This window comes from Platalea leucorodia (genome assembly GCF_965183815.1).
Source record: "Platalea leucorodia genome assembly, chromosome: 19".
NCBI lineage: Eukaryota > Metazoa > Chordata > Aves > Pelecaniformes > Threskiornithidae > Platalea > Platalea leucorodia.
The window spans coordinates 464,808-486,465 of NC_138841.1; the positions used below are offsets into that span (position 1 = coordinate 464,808).

Below are 21,658 nucleotides of genomic sequence, written 5' to 3' on the forward strand. Positions count from 1 at the left end.
AAAGGTCTGAGAGCTTCAAAACAGAGCAAATCCCATAGCACGGTACTTGTAAATGCTGAAGCAAATGACTGTGCCCTCCATCTGCTTGTGCAGCCCCCAGCACAGCACAGCAGACACCCAAACCCCATCAGCCGCTGTCGACTTGAGAACCATAGCAGAGGGGTATTACTGCAAGCCACGAAAATTACTGAGGCAGGGCGAGCGTGCACAGAGCAAGAGCAGGGAGAGGATGCCTTGCTGAACACCCGGCTGCACATCTGTCCCAGTAAATTTATCCAGCAGCTCTCTGCACCGTGGGAACCCACACATGTCCCCATTTCAGAGTCAGCAGCCTCTGCTAGCACCCTGACCCGGAGTCCTCCTCCAAACACACCACATTTTCCCAGTTACACCAGTCTGCAGCTACTGATGGTAACCAGCAGGCATCCAGAACCCTGCAGCAGTCCGAGCCCTGGGGGACACACCACCACCGAGCAGCAGCCAGCCCTGGAAGTGCCCACTCCAGACAGCCTCCTCTCCTGGTCCACCAGCCCCTGCCGCTCCTCGCCTCGGGGCACACGAGCCCAAGGCGCTCCGCCGCCAGGCCCCTCGCACCCCTGGTCCCATGGGCAGCACCAGCCCATCCCCACACACCCTGTGCGCCCCACAGCCATCACAGCCCACTGTAACATCTCAAGCTACCCCCTTGACCCCCCAATTCCCACCCAACACGCCTCCTCCTCTGGCCCAGGCCCCCAGGGGACTGCCCTCCTCAGTCCCTCCGCACCCGCAGGGCTGCGGCCCACATCCGTGAGCCCCAGGGCTCCAGCCCACACCGCCAAGCCCCAGGGACCTCCAACATCCCCTCGTCCCGCAGCCCTCACCCACACGCTCCACCCCAAGAGCCCATCCAAACCCCTATGGCTGCCTCCCTGCCCTCCAGCCCCGACTCTCCCACAGCCCACAGCCCTGGTTGGGAGACCGCAACCCCCAGCTCATGCCTTCCAGCCCCACGCCCCTACAGACTCCCCTCCCCACACCGCCTGCCTCCGCCACCCCCAGCCCCTATCGACATGACCCCACGGCTCCACGCTCCCTACCTGCCCCACGGCCCTACGGCACCCCAAAAGCCCATCCCTCCTACCCCACCCCCAGCCCCCCCAAGCCTCACAGCCCCCCACAGCACTCCCCACCCTGTCGCCCTGCCTCTCCCCAGCCCACACACCCCTCTTCCAGCTCCGTGGCCCTGCAGCACCCCGTCCCCACACCCCCCACTGCCCTCAGTCCCCACAGACCCCACTCCCCACGGTCCCAGCCACGCTCCCCCCACCCCCCTTCCCATGGCCCCGCAGCTTCTCGGTCCCCCTGCCCTACGTGCGCCCCTCCTGCCCCCCAACCCCAGGCAGCCTCCCCACACAGGCCCACAGCACTCCCCATGCCCCCGGCCTCCGCCTCCCCGGCCCTCAGCCCCGCTCCCACCCCACAGGCAGCCCCCCAGCCCCGCAGGCCGCGCTCACCTGAGGAGACTGGACAGCGGGTGCCCCACACCGCCGCTCCCGCCGCCTCCTCCGCCGCCGCCTCCCCCCGCGGAGCCGCCTCCTCCGCCTCCTCCTCCCCCCCCGGAGCCACCGAAGCCGGAGCTCAGTCGTTTCCCCGATAACAGCTTCTCCACGGCGGGCAGGTTCCCGGTACGGGCGGCCTCCAGCAGCTCCTGCTCCTTCCCCATGGCCCGGCCCGGCCGCCGCCGCCCGCCGCCGCCGCCTCCCGCCAAGCCACGCCCCCCGAGTGCCCTTCCGGGGCGGGGCCTGCGGGGACGGAGTCCTCGGGGGCGGAGCCTGTGGGCTGTGGGCGGGGCACCAGGCCCCGCCCCCCGCTGGGTTATTCTCCCAATGCACCCTTTACTCCACCTCATTTTTTGGCTGGTTTTAGTTAATTTTATTCGTTGAACGCGTGAATAATATAAAAGTGGGATTCCAGCACGTGCTGCAGGGTGAAAGGGACGGGTTTTTGGTGAAATCCCATCTCCTGGGTTTCTGATGCAGTGGAGGAGCCGGGTGTCACACATGCACGGGCGTTAGTATTTATTTACATAAAGGAAGACGCATACTAAGGAGGAATATCTGTGCCAGGGTTTTCCCTCCGCGTGTTTATCGGGGGGATGAATATTCACGGGTAATTTCACAGCTGTTTTCCCACAGGGGAGTCTTCGTGGAGGCGCGGTGCTTTGCATCGCACGCTGAGGGTCAGTCTGCACCGGGAAGCGAAACAGTGAGAAGCAGTTACCTGCTGTACGATGCTTTAAGCTAGCATAAAAACTAAACCAAATGTGGCCAGGTGGTTCATGTGAACATAATATTAACGGTATTGGCCCTAAAGGAGAGCTGGGGCCGCTCTCTCCCTCCGAGGGGATTTGCACAGGCTGACTGGGGCAGTTTTCGACCCCCGTGCCTGGGGAAGCCCGTTCATTTGGGACTCCGCAGGCAGCGTTTACCTTTGTGCCGGGGGGGCTTGGGACCACCGAACCTCACCGAGGAGGAGGAGGATGTGTGAAGGTGCTGATGGAAATTTCACGTGTTTAGCACCTTTTGCCAAAGGTGTTCCAGGACTTTGCGTGCCAGAATGAACCCCGCCACCCTGTGAAGCGGGTGAACGCTGTCCCGCTTTACAGCATAAAGATCAAAGAAACAAAGCAGTGGGGTGAGGGTCCAGAGGCCGAGGAGGGGCCGGGGCGGACGGGGAGGTGGGCGCCGGGGCCTCCCCGCACCCTGCCCCAGCCCGGCCCTCGCTGCCGCCGCCGGGGAGGCACCCGCTAGCAGGGAACCTCACCTCGGCGAGGATGGACGGCGTCGGCCTGTCCGCACCCGGCCCTGCTGCCGAGACGCAACACCCGCGGCCGTGCCTCGAGCAGGCCTGGCCTGCGGGTGACTTCGATCCGGGCCCAGGGGCTGAGCTGCGCGCCCCGGCCTGCCCCGCCGTGAGGCGGCTCCGTTGTCACACCCAGATTCCCTCTGTTTCTGCACAAGAGACCCCCACAGCCGGAGGGGATCGGCCTCAGTTCCCCCAGTGCCCCCCGCCCCGCTCCCCCAGAGCCCCCCACTCCAGAGCCCCCGGTTCCCCCCGCCCTTTCCACCCCAGTGCCCCCAGTCCCCCCTGCTCCTTCCACCCCAGTGCCCCCAGTTTCCCCAGTGCCCCCCGCCGGCCCCACGCCTCCCCCGCCGCCGCAGGCCCGTTGCCCTGGCGACAGGCCCCGCCCCGCCGCCCGCAAGGCGCGGCCCTTCGCGGCAGCCGTAGAGCCACGTCATCAGGAAGCGCCGCCGCCGCGGGGGGCGATGGCGGATCCCGGCGAGGGGCGGGAGGAGCTCGGGGCCGCCGCCAGCGACCAGGAGCCGCCGCCCGCGGCCGCGTCCCCCTCGGGGGACCGGGCTGCGGCCGCGGAGGAGCCGGCGGCCGCGGAGGTGGCAGGCGAGGGCGAGGCGGGAGAGGCTGGCGGGGGCGGCGAGCCCAGGGCGGAGGCGCCGGACGGGGAGGTGAGGCCGGGCCGCGCTGCGCCGCGCCGGCTGTGAGGGGGGAGCGGGGCCCGGGCGGGCCGCGGGGCCGCCGATCCGAGCGCTGCGCTCTCGCCCAGGTGAGGAGCGCGGAGGGGGAGGCGGCGGACGGGGAGGACCCCGGCCTGCAGCCGTCGGCGGCCAAGAAGGTGAAGCTGGAGCTGAAGGAGCGGAAGGAGAAGAAGCACAAAGTGGACGAGGACGAGATCCAGAAGATGCAGTGAGCGCCGGGGGGAGGCTGGGGCGGGCAGCGCACAGAGCGCGGGGTTTGCTGCTGGAAACCGCAGCGATGGTCCCCTCGGTTTGAGCCCGTGGTTAACGATGTCCCGGCGCGTCCCGGATCCCTCCCGGCCGGGCCCAGCCGTTCCGCATTGTAAACCTTAGCACCACCTCTCCCTTCCCGGCTCTGTTCCGTACCGCGGGAGGCTTGGGGTGGTAGAAGGGCTTTGTAGGGCTGCTGCAGTGGCCTGAAGAGCTTCAGACTTTTATTTTCGTTTTAGCTGTAAACGATCAATTCTCTCCACTCCAGAATACTGGTCTCTTCCTTTTCTGAAGAACAGTTGAATCGTTACGAGATGTATCGCCGGTCTGCTTTCCCCAAAGCTGCTATTAAACGGGTACGACTTCAAAATTGCTTCACCACAGAAAGAGTCTGAGCAAAACAAGCAGGCTGAGCCTTACTAAGCCTGGCTGCCGTCACGTCTAGGCCTTGCTCTGCGGTGCACCCTCCTCCAGCTGTGTCTCAGGACCACTGTCCTCAGATCGGCTTAGCCCATTATGTTCTCGCTCAGTGCCCTCGCACAGGTTACGCAGTTTAAATAGGAGCTCATCTTAAATAACGGTGGTCTGGGGGGGCTGTGAGGCAAGGGGAAAAAGGAATTGCTGGCACAGGGTCTGCAGCTGAAGGAGGGTAAGCTAAAACCTTGACAGCCAGCATGCGCCCAAAGCTGTAGGACCTAATTCTAAAGATCAGTTACTGCTGTTCTATGCATTTCATTAGCTGTTGGTTGACATTTGACAGGCTCAGACTGCTAAATATGAGTTAAAATCTTTCACCGTTGCTGTGTGCCTCGCTCAGCTGACTGTCTGTCTCTCGTGCAGCTGATCCAGTCCATCACCGGCACCTCTGTCTCTCAGAACGTGGTTATCGCCATGTCTGGCATTTCCAAGGTCTTCGTTGGGGAGGTGGTGGAGGAAGGTGAGTGGCAAATGTCGAGTTAGAAGTTAAGTATACGGGGTAAATTCATTGCTTAAAGCAGAGCAGCAGGGTGTGCAACAAGACCAGACACTTTGCGATTCCCAGTCTTGCTGTCCCGCGGGGCCCTCTGACCTTCCAGCAGCACCAGGCTGCAGCTAAGAGCTAAGCCAAGAGAGGGGCGAAGCATGGGGTTGCCCGTAGTCCCCTCTAATCCGATCACTGTCGCTGCCCATGGGTCAGCAGAGGTTGGTGGCTGCTGGCCTCCTGTTTTATCCTCTCTGAGGAGGATAACTTAGAAGTTCGTGCCCTGTAAGTTGGCCTGTGAGCAGGCTGCACTGAGGCAGTAAGGATCTTTTGTTAATACTACAGCAGACAAGTTCAGCCCAGAGGGAAATGATATATTTAAGCCTCTTAACCCATAAGATTCTCCCCTTATGGGATGAGCTGAGATCTTTTTGGGACACCGGGTGGGAGGCTGACCCAGCTGCTCTGCTCAGGCTGCAGGAGGCAGTGATGCTGTTTTTGATGCCAACCAGTTCGTATAGACTTGTCGCACAAAACGCGGCCTATACGTGCCGGCATCGCCGTTACCGGGGTGATGCAGCTTTGCTGCTGCTGTCTGCAGTGCTGTGTTTTGCCTGAGGCGGTTTGGATAAGCAGCTTCACTGCTGTCATTAATTGCTTCATGTCATTAATTGCTTCATGTCCTTGGCAGGAGGCATGAATGATACTTACTGTAAATGACAGAAAAGAAACTGGCCTGTAAGTCCACTGTAGGTTGTACCTTCCTGTCACACAACCACCCCAAAACACGCCACCCAACCGAGCGCTGGCTTTCGAGCAGAAGGTTTAAGATCCTAAGTTCTTGTATGACTCAAACCAGCATATTCCATAGGAGCTGGAGTGGCTTAAAAAGCAGTTTATTCTGCTCTGGTATTGGTGCCCCTAGGAGTGACTTTTCTTTCAGACAAAGAAAAGCACACAGAGCAGTTTCATTCTTGTATATTAAAATGTGAGCTGTAAACCCTGGATGAAAATGTTACCTGTTGCCTTTAAAATGAAAGCTTGAACAGCAAGAGACCAGCTAAGTTTATCTGTCCTGCTTGTGTGAACTCCTTGTTTTTTGTTGTTTAGCACTGGATGTGTGTGAGAAGTGGGGGGAGCTGCCACCGCTGCAGCCCAAGCACATGCGAGAGGCAGTCAGGAGGCTCAAGTCACGAGGACAGATCCCCAATTCCAAATACAAAAAGATCATCTTCCACTGAAGTATCCCAAGAGAAGACAGAAGTTAAAACAAGCTTTCTGTTGTGAACCTCGCAGCAGTTACAGCAGAGCTACGAGACTGAAGCTCCTTCAGGAGCATTGTGTAGAGACTTAAGCGACTGCAGGGAGGCTTCCTGCCCTCTGGCTCCTCATCTGAGCACTACGCAGACACCAGCAGGAGCCAAATCCCTGACCTGGAGCCTTGGGCTCCTCTGCTTCAACAGAGCAGGGATAGGAACGTTCAAGGTCTTCAGCATATTCACGCACAAGGATCATAGTTTCTGCTCGTACAGGTGTAGTAGTGTCTATGTACAGAAGCGTCTTTTTTTGTACATTAAACTTGTTATTGTATTCTTAGTCTTGCTGGGAAATATTAATTGTGTAATGGTGTTTGTGTGATTCAAAGTCTGGGGAGTGCAACTTGATGATCTGTCTCAACCAACCCGGACATGTTCCTGAAGCTGCGCCTGCCTCAGGCATGTATTGTTCCATTAGCATACGCTGCAAGGGAACCGTGCTGAAAGCTGATGCTTCTGAAGTCATTGCTGGGCTGTTCTTCCCAAAGCCACTCTTACGGAACTGTCTAGAAAACCATACAAGGTGAAGCAGGAGGGAAAGGGGAAAAAAAAAAAAGCACGAGCCTGTGAGGAGGTTAACGAGTTTAATTTCTTTTCATGGTTCATAGAACCAATAAATGCATGAGTGGAAATATACTGCAACAAAGTTCCAATACTGCCTAGAACTCAAATTCAAGTTCAGACTTGCACATTACCCACCTGTACATACAGTAGTCCCCTGTGAACGCGCTGCTTCTAACTAAATGTAAAAGATGCTGAGGCCATGTGCTCTTCCTAGGGTAACTGTGTCATAGTTACGCAAAGGATTAAGTTGGCTCTCATCATAACATAGGAAGAGTCCTTAAATAAAAGGCTCAACAAAGTAAACTTTGCTAATCATCATCAGTGGAGATACGGGAGTTCTTGTCCTCCCACACGTATGCCTTGTACAAAGGAAGTGGATTTGGGTTTACAGTACTTTTTACTGATACTTAGAACAATGGAAGTGCTCTAATTCTTAAACAAAACCGGTTGACTTGAGTTGCTGGAGCAAGAAGTTTGCTGTAAACTACTTGGCCCCAGCTCTGTTCAGCCTGCACGCGTGGGAGGGAGCAGTACAGAATTGTGTGACGCTGCAAGTAGGCACCACGTCTGGGAAAACACTTTGCACCCTACTCGCTTCCCAAGCTGGCTGGACAGCTGAGATGAAGCTGGACACCTACTCAAAAAATCATGAAAATCTGAAAGCGAGGAAAGAAACCTCCCATTTTCAAGCAATTAGTGAATAACAAGTAAAAATACCATTGCATTCCACCAAGGCAAGCATTCTTATATTTCTTGATTCACACAGGAAGAGGGAGCAAGCACAGAAGCACGTAGGTTTGACTAAACAAAGTTCAACTTCTGCTTATGTGGGCTTTGTGCAGTTCGTAATGGTACTTACAGTGAGCTGTTCACAGATAGGTTTGTTTCACAGCAACTCCAGATACGCAGATGCTTTGTTACCTTTCTCTCTTGCTATGAGAGCAGCTCACAGCAAGAGCTTATTCACTAGGGAAGATAACTTGCATTTCAGAACCCCAGTTTTTACTTCTGAATTCTCCTATGCACGAGGCAGTATTGGTGAAGGAAATGCCCGCTGACATTTAAAAGTTAAAGTGCATTTTCCTCTTGAGAACAGGCCTGACAGGCTGCTCTCGTACATTTTCCGTCACAGGCAGCACCACAAATCTGTCCTGTCAAGGGCTGCGTTGAGCAGGGCACGGGTCACAGAACACACTCCAGAGAAAACAGCCAGGCTGCCTAGCAGGAGCGAGGAGGAGCGATCCTCTCCCCTGGAGGAGGGAGAGCAACTGGCAGAAGTCACAGCATCCAACCATGGGAGCTAGCCCAGGCTAAGTGGGTGGCGAGCGTGAAGCCTCCTGCCGCCCAGAAACCGCGCTTCTGCCAAAGGCAAGTACTCCTCCTGGTAATTCATTTGTGGCTGCCTGCTTCCTGAGGTTCTAGAAGGAAGGTCAGGCTCTCGCTGCCGCTGTCGTATCTGGTTATAGGCACTGGTCAGTCAGATCTCAGCAGAAATACAGGGCTCCAGCAGTACAGCCTGCCCCAGGGCCGGCTGTTCAAACCTAGCAGACAAGGACTAATTCCAACAAATGTTATTCAAAGCTACCTTCAGCCTCATGGAGTCAAACATGGAATTAAGATGATGATCTTAAGAGTGACAGTTGTTTTAATCACCGTCCCTCTCTTACCATCTTTTTCCAAAGGGAAAGAAAGCTAACAACCACAAGGAATTCACTCTTGGCGCTCTGCAAACCACAGACAGCAGTGCCTCACATCGAGTCTAGCGCTGTAAATCCTTTCCTGTTTCCCCTAGAGCTAAAGAAGAACTAAAATGATCTCAGGAGTGCCTGTTAAGGGGAAGCATTCAACAGCTCCAGAGCTGGCCATAGGAACAGGTATATAAGAGCACAGCAGGAAAAACAAACTTAACTCCCAAGTTATTCGCTTGCTTTTGTGTAGTTTCCAGGCCTCAACTCATCATGGCTTGTAAATCAGAGCCTGCTCCTTGCATAGTGAGCAGGATTAAAATCTTGTATTACTTTAGCTAAACTAATTCCAGTGGACTAATACTTCCATAGAAAAAAAATAGAAAAATCCATTAGATTACAGTTTTGGGAAGTGTGTTCAGCTGAAAAACACAATAAGGGTTACCTAACCTTTATAGACAAGTGAAGTTTTCATCTGATTAATAAAGGAGAATCGCACATAATCTGTCACTTTTCCTAGCACTCAGTGTGTGGCAATCGCTACCTGTTTTACATGTGCTAAAAAGCCTGTGCATCAGAAATGGTACATTTACACAAACACACAATGCATCTGGAAAAATCCAAATCAAAGTTCGAAATAAGATAAAATCCAACAAACTTTGCACGCAGTAGAGATGCTGTGTATAACAGGGGAGGGAACAGGCATTCATCCATAACACAGAGGGGCTGAAGTCACACCCTTCCGTATCAGAACACAGAGCAAATTTGCCTCTGGAACAGCTTCTCCCTTCACAACTGCCCCGCACGGCTGCTGCCGTCTTCAGCACATCAACTGTGTAGTGCCCCGACTAGCAGAGCAAAGAAACCGCATCCCAGTTTGCCTTCAGGAGTGAATTTGATTCTCGCAGTTCGTAAATGACATTTCCTTTTTTACTTTTTAAGTAGTTGACTTAGTGTTGACTTCATGTTTTACTATTTTTTTTTTTTTTTCCCTCCACACTTGTAGAAGCTATTTCTTTAAGTCAGTCACTGACCACAGAGACTTCTTCCTCTTCAGCAAAGCAGCCCCAGAAAAGGTGAGAATACAAACCACGCTCAACCCAACAGCTACTGTTTCATCTCCACCCACAGTGAGCGGTTCATAGTGTCAGCCTCCACCCAAGGCAGCCTGGTCAGCACCCTTCTCCTGACCCACATACCGACATCCCTGTTAAAAGACATTTAAGACCAGGCAAGACCTCAGTGCTAATAAAAATACATGACTGTGTAGGAACGCAGACAGCTATTTCCTTGTGCGGCCAGTACTGCTCTCCCTCTCTGCACTGGTGAAACTCTGGCATGCAATCGTTTGAGGACAGCATGTATCCCAAAGAAAACGCATAGCTCATCTCATTCTGTGACTTAACCAACTTCCTTCACCTCTGTTCTTTGACAGTAAAATTAAAGAAAGTTTAAACAGTGCTTTATAATGAAATAAATTAATTCCTGTGTGTTTCTGCATCAATAAAGCCAAACATTGCAGGATTAAGTGAGAATGAACTAGACTAAGTCTAATATACTACCCATTCTGTCCTGACACAAAATTACTGGTGGAAAAAGAAGTCTGAAGGAATTTCTTTACTATCCTGACCCTGTTCTTGAGGGAATAGTGAGCTGTGGCCCCCTTATTCCACAGGGGGGAAATCCCTTCTGCATCTCCCACACCCACCGACCTCCTATGTTTCTGTTTTCCATGTGATCATACACATGCTTTCACATCAGCGCTCTGAGCAACGTTTTCTGCCGTACCTATTCTCTGTCACTCCTGATGTGGTGAAGTAACTACACTCCTTTTTCTGTGTTCTTTGGCATGCATGATTGGGCAAGAACACAACGAGGAAGGCTGAAAGAAGCAGAAACCCCAACATGGACCATCTCTAGATGTTACCATGAAAGGTGAAGGCTGAAAGCACACTGTCACTACCACCCACGGATGAAGAGACATGGGGTGTCCCCCCCAACTTCTGACCTTTTGTTTGTCGGCTGACCACTGCCCTGGTTCAGTGACGGAGACAGCACCATACTGCCAGGACAGAGGAAAGTGGCTGCAAACAGAGAACTCCTCCTCGTCCTTCCCTGTTGCTCAGCCAGGCCTTCCTTCCTTTCTCCCTCTTTCAAGTTCATTTTGCAGTCACAATTAGTTTCCATTCTTTGAGGTGATCAGTCTCCAGGAGGTTGACCCGTTTAGCAGCAATATAATCAAACTAGCCGCCTTAGTGCTGGTGGTGGTCTCCACTCCTCCTGAGCAGCTGCAGCCTGCGCCTTCACTGTCAGAGCTGGAAGAGGGGATTGTATTTCCTAATTTCCTGCAGAAGGCGAGCCTTGTCCATGTTGGCTTCTGCAAGGGCTATTTTCATGGTCTGAAGCTCCCTTTGCAACTCTGGCACTTCCTTTAACTGCAAGAGACAGGGGAAAAAAAAACAAACCAGGATTTTCTAAAGGTAAGCAGCAGGGCAGATCTGACTACACTCATCTGCTCAAAAAGGAAAACCAAAGCAGGAGCTTTTGAGATGAATTACACAGCGTGACACAACCACACAAAGCTCACTGACAACATGACCCAGTTTGATTTGCAGGAGTACGTACTTGCCAACTGGTGCCTGCTGACTTCCATACCTGTCATTAGAGACAGCTCAGGCTGCCAGTGAGGGCTGCCTAATGACTATTTTCTCCCCAAGACTTCCCTTCTCATTTCTAGGCACAGGAACAAGACTTGCAGTGGGCAAGGTTTCTTCCTGCAAATCAGATAGCCGATTCTGGCTGAAGATTACTATACAAAGAAAGCAAGAAAAAAAAAATTGGGCTCTGATTTACATTCTTCTTTTGTAAGCGGTCCTGATACACCTCAAAAGATTTATTAAAATTAAGATGATAGCTGGAGCAAGCAGATGCCTGGCATTCCTATTTCTTGTCTCCACAAAGTTAATTCTGTCCTCAAACACTGCCATTGGGATCCCACTACAGTTTCATGGCACAGGACAGTTTTTTTTCCTTGGGCTCTCATTTTTACTCAAGAATTTAGCCTTTGCATTTGTTCCTGTTACATTCAATAACATCAGAAAATAAACTGAAGCTCAGCTATTGTGATGCCTATGCATTCCAGTTCTGGTCAGGGCCCTGTTTCACCAGATGCCATGAACGGGATGAAGAGAAAGTCTCTGCACTACATGGAAAAGAGAAAGACAAGAAATGAAGTTATGTGTCACCAACTAATGAACAGCATCCAAAGTCCCAGTCCAGTTCTGTACCTAGTCAGCCACATTGCTCCCTTAATATGTATTTTTCCATAGCAGGTGATCAATTTACCAAGTAGACCTGGCATCAAACAGGAGGTATAATTAGAGAACACTACATATTTAAAAATAAACCAGTCATTGGAATTCCAGATATATGGATCAAAATGGAAAGAAAGTTCAAACTGAATAGCAGAAACTTTAAGCAACCTGAAACTCCCTGGATGCAAGACTTACTCTACTCTGACAAAATATCTCTTTCTTTGTGGGAACCTCCTGATTCATTTTTCTAACAAGGAACTGGACACACTGGGAAGATGGAGCCAATCAGGAAAAAAAAAAAAACCCACAGATTTCTGAAAGGGAACAAGCGTTTATGCTGGGCAAGGTATCCTTACTTCTCAGAAGGCCTGTAAAAGGAGGTACAGGCTGCTTTGGTGTGCACTCCCTATCTGCAACACACCACACCTACCAGTAACTGCAAACACATGAAGACAAAAGACCTAATTTTCCAGCCTACTACCAGCTATCTAGCTGTCCAGACAGCAACAGGCAGCAGTGGTTCACCTGCAGTCCACGTGTTCCTGCTGCTGGGGCTGCCAAGATGCACTCCACTGGGGCCTTCTGTTCCCGAAGAACTGACACAGGTTTTTCCTGTTTCAGTGAGCCATCCCCTTGCGGAGCTGCAAAGAAGCATAGAAAACATTCAGGTGTGGGCATTTATACAAGAGGATTCTCAGAACAAAAAGAATAACTTTTTTCTTTTTTTTTCCTCCTTTTAAACAGGGGGGGGGGGGGGGGAAATCCCATTTCCTTTTTAAAATGGAGAAACTAAAGCAAGGGAAGAAGTAGTAATCTGTCCTGACTGTGGGAGCTCAAGGAAACATCAGGTGTGAATTCAGGCTGCCAGTTCATCGCTTTAGGTATTAAGCTATTCTGCCTCAGGCATCAAATTTGCTGTCCAAACAAAACAACAAAAGCAGCAAGAACTAGAGGCAGGAACGCATGCATCCAGAGATTAACACGGCAGAGCAGCCAAAGGACTTGGGTGCTTGCTCTGAAGACAGAAGATTGTTTGCCCATTCTGGTAGAAATGACTGCAGAGAACTGAAGCAGGGACTGCTCACACACCAGAGCCCATCATTCCCAGCAGCCACCATCACTTTTCAGTTCCAGACTCCTCCAGCACAGCCTAGGGGATGCCGGGGGTAAAACAAGTTTCCCCGATGTTGCTGACCTGTTAGATAGAACACCCCATCATCTCTGCGCTTCACAACGATGTGATCTACTGCCAAGGTGATAGGAACAGGGCCAGGGGAGGTAGGGTATACCCGGGGGCTGTCATCCTGGAATAAAACAAAGCAGAGAAGATATTAACTGCTGTGACAGCTCTGGCCACTCTGCAAATGATTCCCCTTGCCCCCAGCCTTCACAGGAGTAGCGTTACCAATTGGCAGCACTACCAGAGCTCACCAAGGTCACCCACTATATAGAAAAGCCTGGCTTTATATACAAGGCTGCATGTAAGTCTTAATCTCTGTAGAAAGCACTCCCACAGATCAGAACCAAGTTCTGTCATATCCATAATAAAGGTTGAGGAGAGGCCTACAACCATCACCCTGAAGGCTGCTCTCACAGTTGTCATCCTACAAATTCCCGATTCAAACCCCTAGCCAATATTCCTTAGCCAAAAAAAGCGAATATCCCCTAGTCTGGAGATTTTCATGCTGCTGTGCAGCAACACTGGTTCCTGCTTGTCAGTGGAGCCAAAGCATTGCTTTCAAAAAGGTTTAATCAAGAACTTCTGTCAGTGCCCCCCTCCTAAATATCACCCAGCTCTTACATAATGTTTTTCATCTGTAATTCTCTAAATGTTCACAGAAAAGGTCAAATATTTCCCATTTCACACAAGCACTTGGAGGAAGAGGTATTTAATTCTTTCCCTTGAGCCTGCGAAGCAGGTCATCAACAAAGCTGGGGAGAGAATCTGAATGTCAGGCTCCCATTTCTCTACAATCTGCTCACTCAACAATTCCATTGTGTTATTCGTTCATCCCTGAGGCAGTTTTCAGAAGCAAAATAAAACAGTATCAGGAAAACAGAACCTCTGCTGAGGCCCACAACAATCCCACAGCATCCTTTCCCAAGCAGAATCTTGCAAGTGAGCTCTGCCCAGGCTACCATCCTGGGGGAAATCTCTGGTTCCCCATACACTCACCTTCAATGTGATTTTGGCATCCACAACTTCTATCTCCATGGGGATCACCTCTGGAATTATTTCATCCTCAAGAAAGGGGCCGAGGTTGGTAAGGAAGGACATGAAGAGCTCTGCTGTGTAACTGTGGACCAGCATATGAAGGAAGCCATTCTGAACAGCGAGTGGCGAATGCACAGCAGCATTAGGTCCCACTTCAAGACGTAAGCACACTTCTGGCTGGGTCTTACTAGCTTCAGGGACTGAAGGCTTCTCCATACCTGGATCTCCTAGAGCTATAGCAGAAAGATCTCACTGCAGGAGATGGCATCAGTAATAAAATACAAACTCAAAATAGGTATCTTGAAAAGCCCTTTACTGTCCGGATGCAGAATGGAGTCAAGTTCACAATGACAGCAGTCTGAAACCATCCTTCACATGAAATGAATCCAAATTTGAAATGACTAAGAGTCCAGATCACAGGAACTAACACCAGAACAGGACCATTTAAGCCCACAGGTGCACCCCTCTCTCTCACCATCTCGGCAGACATTAAAACCAGCCTGCGTTTGGCATACACACGAGCTGACCAAGCTCACTCACCACCCTGCTCTCCAGAGCACATCAGCCTTTCCCCCATCCCAGTGCTCCCCGATCGCGTATCCACTCTGTCCCCTCCTGGCCACAGGCAGTACTGTTACGGAAAGGATTAACGCTCCAAGAACTGCTCATGCTTTCACTTGAAGTTTTGGGTTGTAGTTGCTTTTGGTTTCGTGTTTTTGTAGTTGGGTTGGTTGTTTTTTTTTTGGTTGGTTGGTTTTGTGGCTTTTTTTTTTTTTAATGCGAATTTAGCCCTGGGGAAGTACCCTAGCCCAGAAGCATTATTCTCTGGGCAGGAATAACTTCAAGATTTCCCTAGATAGCTTTATTCACTCTTTTCATTAATTTCATGCATCCTAGCAGCAATTAAAAAAATCCCAGTCAATGATTCCTAGCCACCATAGAGCTTGACTGCATAGGCACTTTGGAAACATCTTTCAAATACCAGATTTGAACCACTGACAGAAAGATTCTTAGCATTCACATTCCCTCACACAGAAGTCATATTCAATCCTAAATACACTAAACATTAACACTGAAATACCAGTTAAAATGGAGTATTCCCTGAGGGTGGCTGGTATAAAAGCCAGTTATAAAAGCGCAGCTGTAAAAGCAGCAGACTCCAAGAGCCAGCGTCTTACCGAGATAGCCACGCAGATACTGCCACATTCCAACGTTGTTCAGTTGCTCTGGAACCACGTTCATTACTTGTAAAGCAACAGACAAATCATCACCCCGTGCTTCTATGCCACAGTTCACCTCATTCATCTTCAGCACGAGGACAGACACCTGAAACAGCAACCGACAAGCTCACTTATTAAAACAAACACCACACGGTTCACTTCCAGATTCACTTAGAGGCAATATTACAGTGAAAAGGAACGGAACTCTGACCAGCTGAAGGCTGGGGTCTTCACTCTGTGAAGTCGAGCTGTTTATGTCAGGAGACACTCCACCCTCGTCCTCTGCCATCAGGCTTGCTCTACTGCCTGTGTCATTGTGGACCTGAGGAAGATGCCCTGAGGGAAGAGGGTCCAGGCTGGGTTCTGAAATGGAAGTAAGAACAACTCGATTCTGTTTCTTTTTCTGGTTTTAAGAAGTCCTGATCTCAGTATCTGCCTGAATCTCATGGCCTGTCAGCCTATACCATCCTCTAGGGAACACTCTCCAGTGCCTCAGATGAATTTAAGCAATACAGAGCTGAAGTGAAAGACGTCCACTGAAATGCTTGGTGTGCCCTATTTCCAACCAGCCCTTACTAAACCCTTCCTAAACACTGTGTACCATCCACCCACCTGCACACATTTACAGTCCTTGCTCTAGTATGGCCAAATGCCTTAGAACAACATTGTTATGTGCACGGGTCACCCTCCCCACTCATTTATACTCCTCATCTCAAAGAGAAGGCACCTACAAAAGCAGAAAGAGCCATCATGGGTGAACTACTCATGACCTTCAAGAAGAAGGGATGGCACAAATGAATTCCATACAAACACAACATGACTCAGTCGCTCATGGCAGAAAACCATTCACCGGTGTGAAATAAGAGTGGGGGAGAGGATAGAGCCAAGCGCTTGTTACCAGAGTCCGTGAGCATCACAAAGCCGTCACTGCCATCGCTGTCCACAGACAGCCCATCCTCAGGGCCGCTCCCATCCACAGAAGTGGTGTCAAAGGAATGCTGGGATGCTGTTCTCTTCATGGAGAAGAAACGCATTCGGCTGCTGCCACTCCCGCTGGGAGTCACTGCTCCCTCTTCTGCTTTGGGCACAGAATCCCTGCCAGAAAAAAAGTGATAAAGGCAGACAGCTTAGCTTCCAGATTATACATATATTGGGCTGGACTCTGAACACTTGCAAGTCAGACTTTAGTGTACTTAGATCAACCCCAAGAGATGAAGATCTAACCTGTCTCTAACCCAAATGATATGGAAAGAAAGGGAGCAGTTAGCCTATGTTTGCCCCTTCCCTGCAGCCTTGCTGCTGCTATTGTGAAGCACAGGAACATGGCCCACTCACTTGGCTGGGGGGAGAGAGAGCATTTTCTGCATGGTAGAGGTCATCTTCTCCCGGCTCAGGCTCAGAGCATCTTTTGTTATAGACATGGCTTCTTTGGTGAGGTCCATAGTCACATGCAGAGCTTCCTTTGTGGCATCTTTTGTGATATGCAGCGCACTAGACAACTCCACCTCTATGTTCTTCAAAGGGATGAGTTCTGCCTGGCCATTGAGAGTGATGTTTCCCCTCCCCAAGGGCTGGGTGTCCGAGGTTGGACTAGAAGGGAGAGCAGGAGGGCTCTGAGGATGGCTACTGGTCTCAGCTGGTCTTTCTGCAACCAGGGCTTCCACAGCTTCATGTGCTTCCTCTATCAAACCTTTCTCCTCTATGCTCTTACTATGTGGAGCTGTACTCAGAGCTCCATCACTTGCAGATCTTGGGAGTCTCTCCAGCAGTACACTGGTTACACTGATACCTATATTTTCAATCCCACTGTCCTCTGGGACCTCAGAGGTACTGCATACTCCCTTCTCCGAACTGGTCTCCGATTTCAGCTCCTTCTCTTCTGCCACCAGCCCCTCCTTGCTGTCCGAAGGCGAGAGCTCAGACTCAATCAGGCTTGTTGTGTCCGAGTCAAGGGATCTGGGTTCCAAGACAGAGCCTGGTGCAGGGTTCATGAGCAGGGCCACTTCGGCACTGTGGAACATAACTCCTACACAAGCAGACATGGAATCTAAAGGGGACCCAGTCACTTCCTGGGTATCTTGGGCCAACTGCTCCTGTAGTGTTTGCAGAACTTCTTTCATCCTGAGCAGCACTAAGTATTGGTAGTGGTTGAGCCGAACTTTGACATGAACAGATGAAGACACAAGCACATGGATATCAGCAGAGGCTTCCAGCTCTTTATCGTCTACTCCATCATCAGTTTCACAGTCAGATTCTCCCAAGACATCCATTGTCTCTGGGACCTTGTAGATGTTCTTCAGATCCTGGTCAGTCTTTGACCTTTGACAAACCCCACGTTCTCCAGAAAGGTTCTCATTCTTGGAGTGATTGCTAAAGCTGGCAGAAGACTTGATTTTCAACTCAGAGGCAGTCAATTCCTGTCGTTTAGATATCTGAGCTTGCCCCCATCTCCTGGGAAGGCAGGCCCAAATGGAAAGGGGAAAAGGGTCAATAAAGCTAAGGGCTCTGCCCTTTGAACTTTCAGCCCCCTCAAAGTCCAGGGAAAGCTCAGTGAAATTCATAGACCACAGATCTTCAGAGGCAGAGGTTTTGTGTAGTAGCTGGGGAAAGCCTCGATGCTTCTGAGGCCTATCATCCACCTCATATGCATGGCGCAAGAAAAGGGTGTGGAGGAGGCTGAAATTGTCCCGAGACCTTGGGAACTTAGTGTAGCTGGAGTGGAAGAATTCTGAACTGGCAAATTTACGGAAGAGGCTCTGGAGGTCCTGACAGCTGCAGAAGGGAGCGTGGCGGGTGTTGGTGGCAGTCATCTCTGACGTGCAAATGCAGAGTGTCTGTGGACGATCTTGATGGTCCGTGACTTTCTTCTCCACGGGGATGTTAAGCTACACAGAGAAGAAAGATATCACAAGTAAAGTGGTGAAAAGGGCAATTAACAGAGGCTTATCCTGGCCATTTACACAGAACGGTCAGCTGTGGAATATATAAAGAATTGAGAAGTCTTGGTCTCTACAACAATCCCAAGAGCTAGACTAAACTCTCGATTTGTCTCTATCTGAAAAATTAAATAAAATTTACAAATCAGGGAAGAGGAATCGGACACGAGGGAATTTAAGCTGAGTTTTATTTCAGGTTCTTTTACCATCCATGGCTTATGTAGCAGCTCAACTTACAAGGTTCACTTTGATCCTTCTCTGCAAGGACTTACTATACTTTCAGGCCTCTAGGCCTCCTCACAAAACTGCTAACAAGGGTAGTCAATGACAAACACCATAGGATGTCAGTGCAGCAGACGGGGGCCCGTTGGCAACAGTATGAGAGTCAAAGTGGTTTCCAAGGGCCAGAAAACAACTTTTGACTACTTAAACCATCAATTTCTCCTTGAAACTGTTTTCCTAAATACTGACTTGCCTGCCTATTCTGGGTTAGAACTCAAGCACCTGTTTTACTGCCCACAGATCAAAACAAAACTAACACAAAAGTGTCAGACAGAAGAAAGGTAGAGAAAGGTAGAGGTTTTGTTTTGTCAGTCTGGACTCCAGCTATGTCCTGGTCTCATGTTCCTTCCACGACAGGGAGGGAGTGAACACTGAAGACTGGGGAAGGAAGGAAATGAATGATACCTTCAGCCGGAAGCCATCCAGTCGAACATCAACGTGCTCATCATGCTTGCCCGAGTCCTCCAGCTTGTAGATGGCTTTGAACTGCTCCAAGCTGCGATAAAGATCCAGACAGAAGAAGTTTATCCAGAGCACACTTGCTGTATCGAGGGTAAGCATCAGGCCATTCAGCTGTACGTACAGGTTTGGGCATGGAACTAGAAAGAAACAGAATCAAGACATTAATAATAGCAGAAAAGGCACTTCAAGTGGTCTGCAGCTCAGTGCATAACCTGCACTGACAAAACCAACGCAGAGGGCTTCAACACCCACTGGAAGACAGATCTCTTGATGAAAGGTAGAAGCTGTGGTGCACCAGAGAAACGAGCTGTCCCAGGTCTCACATCATGTCAGCTGCAGAGCACCCAGAGCACTCTACAGTCCTACTCCAGTGCTAATCAATAAGGCAGAACCCCACGAGTTGGGCAGACACAGCAGCTCCTTTAATACGTTCCTGGATACATTATTTTGCAAGCACAACTTTGCCTCCACATTTTGCACCAGGCAAACTCTATCCCACTTTCCCACAGGCAAAAAACCAAACAAACAAACAAACAAAACCAAAACATTAGAAAGGCAAACATGAGAAAACTAAACAAAAATGGACACCCAGAGAATATGTAATAGGGTTAACACCCCTAAAGAATTAAGAGTTGACTGATGCTTTAAGAAACTTACGAAAGAAGGTGCTAACCTTGGTGTATTACCTGGAAAGTCCTGATTGTCTGGGAAGTAATACTCTGTGAATTCAATATGGACTGCAGAGACTTGATCAGGAAGTTTGAAGAATTTTCTACTACATGAAAGCAAGGTGGAGGGTTTCTTACTTTGTTGACCAGCCGTAGAAACCTGAAAACACAACGGTAAGCACTTGTGCAGAATTCAGATTTGGCAAAATAAAGTGTCCCAGTAACCCCGCAGTCTCCTGTATTCAATCCATCTCATTTACACATCAAACATACTCTGCTTTCAAGTAAAACTAAAACTTTTTTCTACCTGCTAATATTGTCACCTCCTCTCCTTTGAGGGAATTTAGTTCTTTATGTCTCCTGTCACTGCTAGTAAGAGCCATGACAATTAGAATTAGGTGATGTGAATAAACAGAACTGAAATATCTTACAGCTTTCTTCAAGATTAACAGCATCTTGATAAGTCCATTATAGTATCTGGTACTGATTATGCTCTTGCAATGGTTACAGGGTATACGGATGCAGGGCCTGATCCCGTCTAGTGATGCTTTCTGTCCTGGGTCAGAAAGCACAAAGGAAGACTTATTCCTCCTCTGTCAAAAATCCATATCCTCACTAACTTCTCAAATGCATGATATCTTTTACCCTGGGCCTGCCTAATGCTTGATGCAAGTTTAGATGTGAACAGAGTGCAGAAACTCTGTGGTTATGCATGCAATTTCCTCTGAACATGAAAATTATTAGCAGTTCATACTTGGTTTAAAAGTTTTACATGCAACATAACGGCATTTGGGTTCTCTGGGCAGAGTTTTTGATTGTCTTGGATGACATGAAATTTGCATGATTTATTTGAATCATACCAGATTAAATTTCTTTTTTTTAAAAACGACATGAACATCTCCAGACACTGCTCAAATGCCTACCTGGTGAACATCCAAGTCATCCACTCGAACCACCACACAGCTGGATCGAAGCCGGTTCCAGGGAGGGTGACGGAGTCGTGGCAAACTTGTGGGTGGTACACGGCCTTTCTCTAAGGGACTTTTATGAGGACTCAACGAAGTATCTGTGGGGATGGAAAAGCAGAACCAGCAGGGTTTTACTCATCTCCTTTGCAGCAAACTTCACCATCAATACCAACATGTATGTGCTTACGGAGCAGAATTGACAGCCCCAAAATTAGAAACAGATGGGCACAGCTAGGCAGCAAAAAAACTTAGGACTTTTGGAGGAAGAACACTGTGAAAGATGAGTGTGCTCTGTAGCAAGAGAACACATTCTTCAGCCGGGCTTTAAGTATTTAATTTACTCCTTATATACTCATAGAGAAACTCAATAAATAAGCTAGGAAAGTGACTACTGCAGTCTATCCATTCTTGCTGCAGTATTATTCCAGTATGATAGCCACTTTCCTTTGCCCTTATATTTATGATTTTTAGTATGCTACGGATTTCTGCACCAACAAATCAGCCTGCTAAATGGGGGAGAGGTAACTAGAGATATTGCTGGATGGAGCAAAATTGTTCCCATGTCCTGCTTTACTAGGAGTTTTATCAAACACCATTACCTGGTTTCCTTTTGAAGGGGGAAAGTGGAGTCCTGGCAAATGCAGGGTCCATTTCTTCATAAAGCTTCTCAATCTTGCTTTGAAATTCACTGACCAACTTCTTTGCCCACTGTCCTCGTGTTTCCATTGCTTCACTGTACCTCACCCAATGCTTGCAGGCATCTCCTGCATAAAAGCAAACATCCTGGCTTTAAAAATGAGGTTCCTGGACACACATAACCCTCCTATGCCCCCCAAACCTATGCAAATCTGTACAGCTTTCCTCTTTATTGATATCACATCTGGAATGTGCAATATGCAGCATACTAAGTGCTTGCGAAACAAGTGCGGGCTCTCACACAACAGAGCTGGTCCTACCAGCAAGTGTTCCAAATTCAAGTGTTGGGAAGAATGCCAAGGTCACTTTTCCTTGATTCTTCAGTTAACCAGAAACAGATTTTCTCCTGGGATACATCCTATAACCCTTCCAAATTGATTAGGCATATATAAGAACCAGATCCAGAGCTTAAGCAACTGAAAAGGAATCCAAAGTTTCAACTTTGTGTCTTCACAACAGACAGCAACTTATTCCTCTCTTTGTACTCTGTTCTGCCAGCACTTGTCAGTCATCCACTGACAGGTAAATTAGATTAACCCTGCCCATGAAGATTTAAGTCCCAAGTCCTTTGTGTAGCCTTTCTTCC

At 49.7% G+C, this 21,658-nt stretch overlaps 3 protein-coding genes across 10 annotated transcripts in view; 1 reads left to right on the forward strand and 2 right to left on the reverse strand.

The window, feature by feature from the left end:
* The window catches only part of ANKS1A (ankyrin repeat and sterile alpha motif domain containing 1A), a 167,238-nt gene extending 165,493 nt beyond the window's left edge, over positions 1-1,745 (reverse strand). For all 5 annotated transcript variants that reach the window (XR_014230171.1, XM_082330161.1, XM_082330158.1 and 2 more), the window contains exon 1: positions 1,497-1,745. Coding sequence is in view for 4 of the 5 variants with exons in the window: in XM_082330161.1 (XP_082186287.1) it covers positions 1,497-1,705 (209 nt within the window). In the remaining variant the exon portion in view is untranslated. The remainder of the gene's footprint in view (positions 1-1,496) is intronic.
* Positions 1,746-3,308: 1,563 nt separating this feature from the next.
* TAF11 (TATA-box binding protein associated factor 11) lies at positions 3,309-6,544 on the forward strand (the record flags this gene model as incomplete). The annotated part of the gene is made up of 5 exons (XM_082330002.1): positions 3,309-3,506; positions 3,605-3,744; positions 4,054-4,141; positions 4,626-4,722; positions 5,857-6,544. The coding sequence occupies 5 exons, from the start codon at positions 3,309-3,311 to the stop codon at positions 5,985-5,987; spliced, it is 654 nt and encodes a 217-aa protein (XP_082186128.1). The 3' UTR covers positions 5,988-6,544.
* Positions 6,545-9,261: 2,717 nt separating this feature from the next.
* BLTP3A (bridge-like lipid transfer protein family member 3A) overlaps positions 9,262-21,658 on the reverse strand; it is a 32,617-nt gene continuing 20,220 nt past the window's right edge. The window contains exons 10-22 of one of the 4 annotated variants that reach the window (XR_014230197.1): positions 20,976-21,140; positions 20,332-20,474; positions 19,427-19,568; positions 18,684-18,877; positions 16,396-17,945; positions 15,959-16,155; positions 15,272-15,423; positions 15,019-15,166; positions 13,802-14,073; positions 12,821-12,929; positions 12,151-12,266; positions 10,320-10,746; positions 9,262-9,518 (exon numbers count right to left, since the gene is read on the reverse strand). Coding sequence is in view for 3 of the 4 variants with exons in the window: in XM_082330296.1 (XP_082186422.1) it covers positions 10,621-10,746; positions 12,151-12,266; positions 12,821-12,929; positions 13,802-14,073; positions 15,019-15,166; positions 15,272-15,423; positions 15,959-16,155; positions 16,396-17,945; positions 18,684-18,877; positions 19,427-19,568; positions 20,332-20,474; positions 20,976-21,140 (3,314 nt within the window). In the remaining variant the exon portion in view is untranslated. Of the gene's footprint in view, positions 10,747-10,969; positions 11,121-12,150; positions 12,267-12,820; positions 12,930-13,801; positions 14,074-15,018; positions 15,191-15,271; positions 15,424-15,958; positions 16,156-16,395; positions 17,946-18,683; positions 18,878-19,426; positions 19,569-20,331; positions 20,475-20,975; positions 21,141-21,658 lie in introns of those variants that run through there. The other 3 variants (XM_082330296.1, XM_082330297.1, XM_082330298.1) reach the window with 3 other exon arrangements.